At 45.6% G+C, this 14,275-nt stretch overlaps 1 protein-coding gene across 1 annotated transcript; it reads right to left on the bottom strand.

Annotated features, from left to right (window-relative positions):
- Nucleotides 1–3,361: 3,361 nt before the first annotated feature.
- LOC127299602 (uncharacterized) lies at nt 3,362–6,808 on the bottom strand. The gene is made up of 2 exons (XM_051329591.2): nt 3,940–6,808; nt 3,362–3,779 (listed from the first exon to the last, which is right to left on the bottom strand). The coding sequence occupies exons 1-2, from the start codon at nt 6,775–6,777 to the stop codon at nt 3,630–3,632; spliced, it is 2,988 nt and encodes a 995-aa protein (XP_051185551.1). The 5' UTR covers nt 6,778–6,808; the 3' UTR covers nt 3,362–3,629.
- Between the last annotated feature and the right edge of the window lie 7,467 nt (nt 6,809–14,275).

Here is a 14,275-nt window from a genome sequence, read left to right as displayed (position 1 = left end):
AATATGATCGCTTCTTTGAGCAAAGGAGAAATGCCGCCGGAGAACTTGGTCATAGCACATATCAAAAGGTGACCGCCGCCTTGCGTATGTTGGCATCTGGTATACCGGCGGATCTTATTGATGATCATTTGGCCATGGGAGAGAGCACTTCTGTCTTGTGTGTGAAGCGCTTTGTGATGTCTACGCACTCTTCTATTCCTGTAGACAGTGTTGGGCCTCCAAGAGCAGAGGTTTGTAGAACAGCAGCAAGTTTCCCTTAAGTGAATCACCCAAGGTTTATCGAACTCAGGGAGGTAGAGGTCAAAGCTATTCCTCTCAAGCAACCCTACAATTAAGATACAAGAAGTCTCTTGTGTCCCCAACACACCTAATACACTTGTCAGATGTACATGCGCACTAGTTCGGCGAAGAGATAGTGAAATACAAGTAATATGGATGATTATAAGTAGTAATTGCAATCTGAAATAAAAATGGCAGCAAGCAAACATGTAGCAGAACTTGTTGGAAACGGTGTTTGAATGCTTAGAAACAAGGCCTAGGGATCATACTTTCACTAGTGGACACTCTCAACAATGATCACATAATTGGATAATTAGATAACTTCTCTTCACTTGTGCTACTCTGAATTACTCTCCCATTGGAATCACTAATCATCACGTAGTGGCTACAAAAGCTCCACTCAAAGTTCATCAAGTACTTGACAAACACCACTCATAGGGATATCCTCATCAAATCATAATCCAAGATAATACCGTTGCAATTTAGACCGAGTACTAACATAACATACACACTGTCAACAATAGCTATGAAAGGGGGAATAGATCACATCAATACTATCATAGTAATAGTTAACTTCATAATCCACAAGAGATTACAATCATAGCCTACGCCAAGTACTACATGATGCACACACTGTCCTCTTTACATCATGGAGGAGGAATAGACTACTTTAATAACATCACTAGAGTAGCACATAGATTAATAGTGATACAAAGCTCATGATCACATAAAGATCACACCATGGGAGAGAGAGATGAACCACATAGCTACCGGTAGAGCCCTTAGCCTCGGGGGAGAACTACTCCCTCCTCATCATGGGAGACAGCAACGGCGATGAAGATGGCGGTGGTGTCGATGGAGATGACTCCGGGGGCAATTCCCCGTCCCGGCGGCGTGCCGGAACAGAGACTTCTGTCCCCCGAAACTTGTCTTCGCGATGGCGGCGGCTACAGAACTCTTCGTGGAATATGACTGGATATTTTAGGGTTTTCGCGACGGAGAGAATATATAGGCGGAAGGGCGGCCTCGGAGGGGTCCCGAGGGGCCCACACCATAGGGGGGCGCGCCCCCTCCCTTGGCCGCGCCGCCATGTGGGGTAGCCACCTCGTGGCCCCTCTCCGTCTCTCCTTCGGTGTCCTGGAACCCTCCGTGGAAAATAAGGTCTTGGGCTTTTGTTTCGTCCAATTCCGAGAATATTTCCTGTGTAGGATTTCTGAAACCAAAAACAGCAGAAAACAGGAACTAGCACTTCGGCATCTTGTTAATAGGTTAGTTCCAGAAAATGCATAAAAATGATATAAAGTGTGAACAAAACATGTAGGTATTGTCATAAAACTAGCATGGAACATCAGAAATTATAGATACGTTGGAGACGTATCACTTTGTCGTTGCAATTGTCAATGTCTTTGGCTCGACATACTTAAGAGCCCCCAATGCTCAAGACACGACAAGGCTTTTGGAGATCAACGCCAACCGGGGGTTTCCCGGTATGCTTGGTTCCATTGATTGTATGCATTGGAGTTGGAAGAATTGTCCAGCGGCATGGCATGGACAATTCAAAGGCTACAAGAAGGATGCCACCATAGTACTTGAAGCGGTGGCCGACCAAGAGACTTGGATATGGCATGCTTTTTTGGAATGCCCGGATCTTGCAATGACATCAATGTTCTTCAACGGTCACCACTAATGACAAGACTTGCAATGCGGGAAGGTCCATCGGTGAAGTTTGAAGCAAATGGCCACAAGTACAACTATGGCTACTTCCTCGCCGACGGCATATATCCAAGGTGGCAAACATTTGTGAAGCCGATTATTCAACCAAGAGGTAAGAAGCGAACCCAATTCCATAATGCACAAGCGGCGGCTAGGAAAGATGTAGATAGAGCATTTGGAATTTTGCAAGCCCAATTTGCCATTGTTAGAGGACCGGCTAGATTTTGGGACCAAGAATGCCTTTGGTATATCATGACCGCGTGTGTCATCATGCATAACATGATTATAGAGGATGATCGCGGAAAAGATGTGGATCATACCCACTACGACTTGATGGGGGTTCCCGTGCAAGTGAGGAGGTCCGCACATATGATTGCCCGGTTCATTGCCTCATACCATATCATTCGGTGCGACGACACACACACACATGATGAGCTTCAAAAAGATCTCATGGAAGAATGGTGGAATTGGAATGGACAACAATAGTTGCATACTTGTTGTATTTGTTTGAAAACTATGTGCACAAGGGGTTGATCTTTTTGTTCTTCTCGTTCTTGTTCATCAAAATCTTTATGACACAAGTTCACAGTTTTCAGGGGAATGCCTTTGATAGGGAGAAGCTGAGAACTAGGTAGTGTTTCCGGAAAACCAAAACTGATCATGGGTGCATATGCACGTGGTATGTATAAAACATATTTCAAAAAGTAAAAAAAATTAGGAAAAAAATTTAGCATGTAGAGGGACATGTTCTATGTGTACGCGTAAAGTTTCACGTAAAACTAACAATTTTTGTACCATGTGTAAAAAAGACAAATAATGTCTCGAGAAATAGACTATTTTAACACCAAAAATTTGTTTTTTAGTACAGGGCACAAAACATATCGGTTTTTGCTGAAACAACTTTGTGAACATGTAACATGTCAAGGTATACACGAGACATTTTTATTTTTATTTTTTTAACATTTGGAAATATGTTTAATATGCATTTCAAATAAAGGGTGCATATGCACCCGGGTGCAGAAACACCCTGTCCGTAGTGTTTCCAGCAAGTGAACTTTGAAAGGGAGAAAAGCTGAGAGCACGACCCACTGTTTATACTGTACATAAACACTGTTTAGCAAAGATTGCTCGGAATCCTGGCCAGCATGTCTCTCCCAAGTCTGCAACTTTGCGCCAGTAAGGATAGTGAACCTGATCTCCGTGTCCCTTTGCACGCGCTGACAGATACTTTCGTGGACAGAAACCGAGCGACGACGACGATCAACGACACTGATCTCTACCTAGCTGCCGGAGACAACGAATTTGCAGGCTGGGCACGCACCTTTAACCCCATGAAATCCCAGAAAGAAGAAAATTGAGGCAAAACAACTTGAAAGACCATCGTCAAGAAGACAGAATCATCAAAAATCTTCATCAGCAAGATTTGCTCAAGAAACAGACACCAAGTCTGGCTGGGTGAGCGACAGGGGGCAGTCAGAGGGGAGCTAGTTTAGCTTTTTTTCAAAGTAATAACAATTCAACCATCCTACTCTCAGATTCTGCGGTTAAACAGCCAACTTCAACCAGATCGTACTGGCGTATCCAGAGGTTAGTACCCACGCTGTACAAAAAAGAGGACCACGAACAGGTAGCCATTTTCAGAACACGTCATTCCAATTGACGTTGTAAATGCTAGATAGGTAATTAGACATGCCAAGGACGCTGTCCATAGTCTCCATCATCTCGTAATTGACATCCAGATCCTCCTGCTGCTTCGCTGCTACCAACTTCTCCTCTTCTAGCTCATGCTGGAACCAAAACAAGAATTAAGCGTCAGAGCATGCTTAACACACATGTGAAAGATGATTACCACTGAATTGGAACATAACAGAAAAAAAACCCTATGTTGAGAACTGAGGGTTGACAAAGTGAATGCTGCAAAACAGTCCAACCACATAGGGATTTTACCTCAATTAGGGCCAAGTTCTCCACTTCGTGTTTCCTGGAAAGCAACTTCAACTTCTTGACCATCTTAAACTCAGGATCAGTATGGCTCATCCAGCGGAACTTTAACTTACTGCCAGGTCTCCTTGGGCGATCACTGAACATCTCAGCTGTAGCTTGAATTGCCCTAACAGGCCTCGGCATTCCAGACATCATAAAAGGGAAGTCATGCAGCATACTCACCACAACTTCAGCATCCTTCTCAGTTTCCATCTCTACTAATGCAGATTGTGGGATATTATAGGGAATGGTGTAGTTCACAACAAAACTTACCTTCCTGATAGTACAAAATTGACTCAAAGCTGCTTTTATGACAGCCTCTGTAACCTGGTGAGAGAGGTTGTCAAGGTATACAGTTCGCTTCACCTTCTCCACAAACTCTTGATACTGTTTTATGGCTTCCAAATCTTCAGCACACTTACTTTGGTTAACAGCCCGGCCATGAGAAATGGGAAGCCCCATTGTAGATGTATTCTGGCTGGAAACTGCAGCCTGTACTGCAGAGGTCCGTGGCTTCTTGCATGGGGTGCTTTTCTTAGCTGGATCAGTTGGTATATTGTTTGGGGCCTTGTTTCTAGCAACATCAGAAAGCTTCTTTGTGGAAATGGTGTGGTTGGCACGTTCAAACACCTCACACTCTATAGCAGTCTTTGACGGCGTCCCGCTTGGATTGGTCTTAGCCTCTGTAGCCTGGTCAGGGAGGTTGTCAAGGTATACAGTTCGCTTGATCTTATCCTCAAACTCTTGATACACCTTTGTGATGCGACTGATGTCCATGTTCGCAGTGTTGGTACTTTGCTCCACAGCCTGGCTAACAGAAGCAGAAAGCTTCATTCCAGGGGTGTTCTGGCTGATACCAGTAGTCTGTACTGAAGAGGTGCGCCGCCTCTTGTACACAGATTTATTGTTAGCTGAATCAATTGGTCTATTGCTTGGGCCATTGTTTTTAGCCTCATCAGACAGCTTCTTGCAGGGAACGGGATGGTTAGCTTCTTCAAACACTTTCTCATACTTCACAGCGGCGATTCTTGGTTTCCAGCTTGGGCAATTACCCTCTTCATCTTCCACTTTACCATCAGTATCATATAGCAGTTTCTTTCTTAGGGACTTGTTATGCTCGTCATTATCCTGCTTTCCGGTGGTTGTAAGGTTCTTGCTTGGGTTTTTCTCGATATGATCTTCAGGCAATTCCTGAACTGGTAGAAGAACAATCATGCTTGGGATGTTGTTGTTGGCCTCTTCAGACAGTCTGGCGTAATTGCTTGCATCGCTTCCTTGCTCTTCAGCAGCAACCCTCAGGTTCTTGATCAGGGTGCTGTCATTTGCCTCATTTGGTATTTTGTCGCCTGAGACATCGCTCTGAGATTCAGCAGACAGTGTCTTGCTACAGGTGTTTCTATTGACCCCATCACACAGTCCCACTTTTGGGGACTGGCTGCTTAATTCACCCTGTTGTGGAACGGTTGTCAGTTTCTTGCCTGTGTTATCATTAATCAGTTTAGGTGCTTCCTTACATCCTGTATTGTTAGTTTGCCCAGGATACTGTTTTGTGGCTTCCAAAGCTGCAGCAGTCTTACTTTGATTAGCAGTCTGGCCATCAGAAGTGGAAAGCTTCATCCCAAATGTATTCTGGCTGGTACAGGTAGCCTGTAGAGCAGAGGTACGCGGCTTCTTGTGTGGGCTGCTTTTCTTAGCTGGATCAGTTGGTCTATTGCTTGGGGCCTTGTTTCTAGCAACATCAGAGAGCTTGCGGGTGGGAATGAGGTAGTTAGCATCTTCAAACACCTCACACTCGATAGCATTGATTGACAGCGTCATGTTTGGGTTGGTCTTAGCCTTTTTATCCTGGTGATAGAGGTTGTCAAGGTATACATTTTGCTTGACCTTCTCCTCGAACTCTTGATACACCTTTATGACCTCCATCTTTGCACCATTTGTACTTTGCTCCACAGCCTGGCAAACAGAAGGAGAAAGATTCATTCCAGGGATGTTCTGGCTGGTACCAGTAGCCTGCACTGAAGAGGTAAGCCTCTTGTGTGGGCTGCTTTTGTTAGCTGGGTCAGTTGGTCTACTGCTTGGGGCATTGTTTTTTACCTCATCAGACAGCTTGGTGGGAATGGGGTAGTTAGATCCTTCAAACACCTGCTCAGTGGAGATTGTTATGTTCCACTTTGGGCTGTTACCCTCTTCATCCGCCACTTTACTGTCAGTATCATAGAACAGTTTCTTTCTTGGGGAGTTGTTACGTTCCGCTTCACCCTGCATTCCGGTGGTTGCATGGTTCTTGCTTGGGCTGCTGACGTTATTATCTTCAGGGAATTCAAGAACTGGTACAAGTATCATGCCTGGGTTGTTGTTGCTGTTGTTGGCCTCTTCACACAATCCCTGTTTAGCAGCGTAACTGCTTGCATCACTTCCTTGTTCTTGAGCAGAGACTCTCAGGTTCTTGCTCAGGGCACTGACATTTGCTTCATCATCCAGTTCCAGCAGTTTGTCACCTGAGGTATCACTCTCGGATTCAGCAGACATTGTGTTGCTCATGATGTTGCTACTGGCCTTGTTACACAGTCCTGCTCTTGGGGAATGGTTGCTTGCCTCACCCTTGCCTGGTTTGTCAGTAATAGGTTCAGGTACTTCCTTACTTCCAGTGTTCCTAGGTACTTTCTTGCTGAGTATGAGGGAGGCGTCGGACAAACTCTTCCTCGGTGGTAAGCGTATATGTATGATGTTCCAAGGACGATCTGCTTTCATATCATCAGTGTCCTTGCTGGTTTCAGCATCTTGGTTTTCCGAGGCAGACATTCCCTTGACAAACAAAATCCCCCTGCAGGTTGTGAATCAAATGGCATGAGACTATGTAACCACAACAACAGAAAAGATGCTTAGCAGACCATACGAGAAAAAAACATCATAGGCTGAAGTAAAAAAGGTTCATCACTTTTAGCAAAATGCCAGACTTAATGCGCACTACAATGTAGCTGGCCTAACAACATAGAGAAGTATCCTTGGAGCGCAAACACACTGCATCAAACCGTCCGAGCCAGAATCCATTGCTCCGCTAGCCATAGATAAGCACAAGTAATTAATAAACCAAGGTAGACAAAAAGTAGTACCAGATGCCGCCAATAGTGGCCGCAAAACAACTATGAGACCTGATCTGTGTTAAACAGTCACAGACACCAGGATCCACCGTTTCACAAAATCGTGACACGGGGCGCAGCGGGTTGCTGTATAATATAAACACAAAATGATTTTTGCTGCAGGTTACTACATATGTTTATGCTAAAAGGGGCCAGAAATTTCGATCAAAAAATATATAAGCGAGAAACACAGAACTTGATCCTTGGCAATAAGCAGTGTCGTGGTAAAAACATGCATTCATAAGGGGTCTGGCAATCTAAATTCTGCAGATTTCTAAATCTCTGACCTGCCGAATTCAATCTACGACCTACCGAATTCAATTCTACAGAACTTCTAGTACAATCGACGCCCGAAGAGGCGATCGTTCAAAATGGAACATCAATCTCAGTCCGGGCCTAGTCACAGAATCGGGGGGACGGGAGATTGTGTGCACGGAGGAGGAGGAGGGGGGTTGATCTAGTAGAAGGAGAGGAGACGGAACTTACTACCGGGGTAGGGCAGGGAGGCGTAGCGGTAGGGCGAGAGGCGGCTTGCGCGTAGATCTGCGGAGGCGCGCGAGGAAGGGCGAGGAGGATGGGGTGGGCGTCGATCTGGTAGCGTGGGAGGATGCGGTGGCCAGTTGCCGGAGAAGTTGCCGTCCCTGGAGCCGGAGAAGTTGCGCGAGAGAGGGGTGGAGCAGTGAAGCGGCGGCGTCTGCACCGGAGGCGCTCGTGTGGACTGAACCTGTTAATTAAATAAAAAAAAGACTTCTCAGGAGACCTGTAAAAAAAAGACTTCCCCGGAGAAATAAACATGTAGTTTTGCAAAAAATAATTAGTACTTCATACAAACAGTTTAAACATTGCCACCAGGACCATTGCATAGCAAAAGCAATCCTAAATTCTACGAAAATCACCATCACGACATACTGGTCTACCAAATTGCAGCTCTGGGATTCCTCACCGAAGCATATTGCCGCGGTGGTGATGGGTGCGGCGGCTCACTCCTCCTCGTTTGAGCCGAGGTCGACGAACACCTACCTCCGCGCCTCAGCCTCCGACGCCCTTCCCACGATCATCGCGGTGACCTGCTCGAGGTCCGCGTCCTAGACGTAGTCGTGGTAGCAAACCTGGCACCATGTCTACCTCCACTTTCAACGGCGGAGGCGCGTGTGATCTCGGGGCGGATGCGGAGGCGGTGCGACGCAAGCTCGAGGAGAAGCTCGCCTCCCGGCGGATGAACGCGAGCAGAGGCGTAAGGCCGTACTTGGTGTACCTATACGAGCCACAGATGCGCGCCACGTCGGAGCGTATCTTCCGCACCTTTGTCGTCGTTGCATGTGGCGGGGTTTCTGTCAACACCCGGATTTTTACGTCCAGATGTCTGTTATGTCATACATCGCAATCCCAGGAATATTGTTGTTGCGAGACATAACAGTTGAATATCATAAGTCGTCTTACAAATAGATCCCATGATCCAATATTACACAAATAGTTGATCTACTGATCAACGAACATATTACATGACGGAAGCGTAACGGAAATGGACTATCTAATCCACAGGCCAACGTCTGACATCAGAAGATTCCCTAGTTGTCGTAGGCGTCTTGCTGTCCGTCCTCCTGGTACTGCTGCTCTTCTTCATAGTCCGGCCATTTGAATAGCCAGGGACACAGCCGTGAGTACTTTAAAGTACTCGCAAACTAATACTGGTGTAAGTACTATCAATTCTAGTAAAGGGGGTGCTAAGCTCTAGTTTATTTGCATAAAGCCAATTTTAGTTCACAAGTATTTGATAAAGAATCTTTCATGTGCTAACTAACTCCAGTGGGAACATTAGTGTCATTCCCACAACTCTGTTGTGATTCCAAAAACAAGTCACCATTCACCATTCACTTTATCAGCATTTTCAAGATTCTGACACTGGAAACTGTATGGCCTTTCCAATTGTCCGTAACCGTGGACACGGCTATTCGAATAGGTTTACACTCTGCAGAGGTTGCACACTTGTGCCACAACATTTGATTTCATCCGTCGGGATAACCCCGAATCATCGTAATACAGTACGCGAATCATCAACCATAACCTTTCATTTACAAACCCTAGTATGAGCACCTCTCCCCATGAGCTTGGCCTCCCAGTGAAGACCAACCGTCAACCTGGGAACTGCACAGGGCTTGGCCGTACAATTCACCTCAATTCACATCATTTCTCAACAACGGAGGCAGCCTCGGCATAACCCCTATGATGTGTGTTCAGAGGGAACCCATACTAAGATGCATAAATTTCTAGTTAAGCCCTACCCATAATCAGGTATTGTGGGGGTACTCAAAAATTAGAAAGGTATCGCATCCAACACAATATCAGTTTTTAATCAAAAATCACTATCTTCTCCGAATCATATTCACCTTCAAAAGTCATTCAATGGAATGAATCATCATTCCAAGGTTTCAAATTTATTTCAAGTCACATGTTCCCATCTAGAGTAGTCAAGTTTTAGTATTAGCACTAGCAACTAGTCATGCGGGGTGCTAACTACTTGTAATGCTTTTTAGGCTAAGTTTGATACTCTTGTATTACTCTAGACTTAGACAAAAGTTAACTATAAAAGTAAACTTAAATATTCAAAAGGAAAACTTGAAAGAGTAAAACTTGGGATGGGTTCATGAAGCATAAGAAAAGATGAGTGTGCCTTGCTCTTGGTAGAGCTTTGCACTTTGCAAGAATATTAGCTTGCCTTGGTAGTGGTCAAAGTTCTCCTCTTCTTCCTCTTGGTAGAAAACTTCCTCCTCCTGATAGTCTCTGGTACTAGCGTCTATAAACGAATACGAGGATACAATCACCAAACAATACTTAAGTGCTAGACTAATCACACAAATGGCTTACACAAGCTATTCTAGCATCACCATATTATTATCATATTGGTTGACTTTGTTTTCTATTTAAAGAAAAATAATTTCCTCTCATTACAAATGTTGATTAGGGTTTCTATTTATTTCTTGGGAGAAATACTTTCTTCTCATTGAATCTTGTTTAAGATTTAATTTCCTTCATGATGAATATATGACCTAGGTTGACCAAAGTCAACCTCTTCATACTCATCATTTAAGAAAATGATTTAAATGAGGTGAAGCACCTCATACAATTTAATCCTAACATGGTAATGATTTAATATCATCAAACAAATCATATGAGAACCTATGGACCAGGGTCTCTATCTCATTGTGAAATGTTCATGACAAGATTTAAATGAGAGACAAACTCCCATGTGATTTTTAAATAGTTTTGGACAATGTCATTGACTAGAAATAGCCATATAGTCATTTAATTAAACTAGGCCATGATCATTCAAAATAAGCTTGGCATATTTTTGCAGAAAAAATTAGTGCAACTTAAATGTGAGCTATAGGAGTTGGAATCAACTGAATAGCATTTTTGGTTGATTTTTAATAATTGCTTGAAGGCACAAAAGTCCCTGCCTTGTTATTTTTGCTACTTTAATTCTACAACAGATATAGGGTTGAAACCAGTGTAGTTGTGTAGATAAAACTCTCAGCTTTCCAACAATATCAAGTTGGTAAAATTTGGCCAGGTAGATTTGTCCCTATTGATTTTTGAAACTGGCCTCGGATTGCAATTTGGAAATACTCAGCAGATTCAAATTTCAAATGACAGGCCTGGCGGGAAAGTAGGTGGGCTGCACAGCGAGAGGGAAGTGGGCCGGCCCAGCAGCGCAGTGGGCCGCCTGACAGTGGCCCCCGCTTGTCAGCGGGTCTTAGCCAGCGAAACGGTACGCATCGTTGCGGGCCGTAGGATTAGAACTGGATCAGACGGTGCACAGCCGTCGTCATCTCCGGCGAGCGGCGAGGCGGCTGGAGGCGCAGGTAGGGGGCCGATGGCTTACTGGCGGCACGGCGAAGGTCGGCGATGTGCGGCGACGATGTTGTCGAGGAAGGGGAAGCAGATGGTGCAGACGGCGGCTCCGATGGTGGCCGAAATCGGCGGCTTGCTTGGTGGCGGTGCTGCGGGACTTCAGCTTGCAACTGGGCGGCTTCCGGCGACAATGTGGTTGGGAGAGGGCGGTGGAGGATCAGAGAGAGGAGAGGAGTCGAATGGTGTGAGAATTCCTTCGCGGAGTGGTCTCCTTTTATAGGGTCGCGTGGTGGCCGTGGGGTGCTGGCGAGGTCGACAGCGGCACGGCGACTCCGGCGAGGGAAGGGGGTCAGCGAGGGCACAGCGGGGTAGGCGAGGTCAGTGCGGTGCTAGCGCGCTTGATGGCGAGGTGGGGGACGGCCTGGCGAGCGTTGGCGACGTCCAGGTCTGGCGGCACGGGCGCGGGAGAAGGGCGAGCTGGTCGACGGCGACAGGCGGCGCGAGGGCACGGGCGCGTGTCTGGGGGTCTTGTGTCGCGACGGTGAAGCTAATGGTGCGGAGAGGGGGGCCAGGGGTTGCTCAGCTCGTCGGGGCGGCAGGTGGCCGTGGCGCGTCTGTGGGCGCGCCCATGCCGTGAACGGCATGGTCTGGGCGCCACGGGCGCGTCCGTGTCTGGTGCGTGTGGTGTTTTTCTCCGGCAAGGGTGGGCATAGGCAGGTGTAGGAGGTCGAGGTGGAGCTCCAGGGCATGGTGGACAGGGCTGGTGAGGGAAGGAAAGGAGGGGTGGTGGCCAAGTGGAACATGGCCGGCATGGCCATGTCCATGGCTAGGTTTGGCCCCCACCTAGGGTTTCTATGATTGGCAGAGAGAGAGAGGGGAGAAGGGAACCAATAGAGCTCAAGGTAGTGCACTAGGGTTGGTCCAAACACTATTTGAAATAGTGTTTGGGATTAATGCCTATTTGCAAATTGCAAATTCTTGCCAAATTTGGTCAAGGCAATGTGGTTCCAAAATTTGAAATTGAGTTGTTTGGATGAGTTACAAATGACCAGAGACAAACATAGGTGGTGGTGGAATTTTGAAAATAAAGGAAGTGCAAAATTTGCTAAGGGTGAGAATGTTGACAATGTTAAAAAGTCTCAACTTTGCATGAGCATAGATTTTGATCCAAGATGAATTTGACATGGTGGTCTTTACCAAAGTTGTTCTCCTTCATGTGTACTTGGATGAGGTGCAAAGAATTGAGATTGTTTGGTTTGAAAAACTTGAAATACAAGGGCTCAAAGTGGTGACCAGAATATAAATGGCAGATTTGACCATCATCATATGTGATCACAATTTGAGTTTGAATTTGATTTGATTTGTGTTTCTTTGATTCCAAAAGTTGTAATAAGTGTTTAGTAACATAATACAACTAATGGTGAAGGCCAAAATGGTCTAGGTCAAAGATTTGGAAAAAATGGCATAAACCATATGTGAGGGTTTTGTGATTTTCTACTTTTTATTCTTTTCTTTTTCTTTGCTTCTATTTAACAAGGGTGAGGTTTATTTAGTGTTAGATTGAGTTGGGTAAAGGGTTCAAACCATTTTGGGGCAATGGGGGTGCCTAGGTCAAGACTGGATATTTTGGCTAAGTGCCACATATGCTTCTATGCATAGGTTTTACTTAGTTGTGTTTCTCACTTGAATTGGGTTGGTAGCACTAGATTAGGTGTGTTGAGGTATTTAAAATCATCTACACAAGGTAGACAAGGATAAGTTTAGCATTTGCAAAAAGTAGCCATAGGCTTGCATATGCCTTTTTCTTATTTAAGGTCTTTCCTTTTTATTTTGTTTTTCCAAGGGTTGGTGACAAGAGGGATGAGGTTTAGGGTTTAGTGGGGTTCACCATGGTTCACCACCATTTAGAAAAATAAGAGAGGTAGGGTTCAAGATTTACATATTAGGGCTATATGCCCACATATGTCTTTCTATTTCATTTTAGTTTCTTCATATTTGATCCACTTTGGTTTAGAGATGGTTAGGGTTTTAGGGTTTTGGAAGTGTGTTCAAAGTAATAAACAAACAATCATGGCAAAACACAAGTATTGGGTATGAGCACTATGCATAGCACTCTATGTAAGAAAAGTTTTTGTTGGTTCTCATTTTTAAATAAAAAGGAAATTCATTTTCTCTTTGTTTTAAAATTTTGGGATGTTACAAACCCTTCCCCCTTAAACAAATCTCGTCCCGAGATTTTAAGAAAAGTTAGGTTCCTAAGAGAGATTGGGCGAAATGATTTTAACAGGAAAACATACTTGGCATGGCCTGAGGTGCTTCTTGGGCTTCTGTGGCAGTCATGTTGTAGAGGCGGCCGTTGTTGTTGTTCTGGTTCCTTCTTGCAGCAAAGCGGCGCTGGTTCTGAGCAGGTGCAGCGGTGTTGGCGGCAATCTTGGCTAATATCTTGGGGCACTCATTGGAGTAATGCCCAACCACTCCACACTCATAACAAGTGATGGTGGCCTTGTCCTTGGTGGCGACGGGGATGGCGTTGCTTCCAGTCCTATGGCCAGTGTTGTTGTTGTTGTTGTTGTTGTTCCCGTTGTTGTTGTTGCTGTTGGGGTTGGTGGTGTTGTTGTGATTGTTGTTGTTGTTGCCTCCGGGCTTCGGGGGTCCTCCATGGTTATTGGTGTAGTTTGGGCGGTAAGTCTGGGCAGTGGGCTTGTTGTATCTTGGAGCAGATCCTCCTGATGAGTTGTTGCGGTACTTCTGGGTATTGCTGGACCCATGCTGGTTCATCATCCGGCGTTTGCGGTTCTCGTTGGCTTGGTGAAGCTTCCCTTCCATCTGGATGGCGGAGTCCACCAGGGCTTCTAGGTCAGCAAAGGGAATGTTGACGAGTACAGTCTGCATCTCGTCGTGTAATCCGTTCAGAAATCTTTCCTTCCGCTTCTCATTGGTGTCGGTTTCGTCCGGGGCGTACCTTGACAGAGTGAGGAATCTGTCGCGGTATTCTACCACGGACATTCTGCCTTGCTTGAGTTCACGGAACTCGTCTCTCATCTTCTTGATCAGTCCTTGAGGCACATGGTACTTGCTAAACTTCAGCTTGAAGTCTTCCCAGGTCATCATCTGTCCCGCATTCATTGCGCGGGCGCTTGTCCACCAGGCTCTTGCAGGTCCTGACAGGTAGTGGGTGGCGAACAGTACTTTCTCTGCGGCTTCAACTCCCGCAACTTCCAGGTTGTTCTCCATTGTCTGGAGCCAATCATCTGCGTCAAGTGGCTCGTCAGTCTTGCTGAACATGGGTGGGTTGGTGTTCTGAAAGT

This window comes from Lolium perenne, chromosome 5 (genome assembly GCF_019359855.2).
Source record: "Lolium perenne isolate Kyuss_39 chromosome 5, Kyuss_2.0, whole genome shotgun sequence".
NCBI lineage: Eukaryota > Viridiplantae > Streptophyta > Magnoliopsida > Poales > Poaceae > Lolium > Lolium perenne.
Note: the sequence above shows the minus strand (reverse complement) of the source record. Positions and strands in the feature narration are given on the sequence as shown.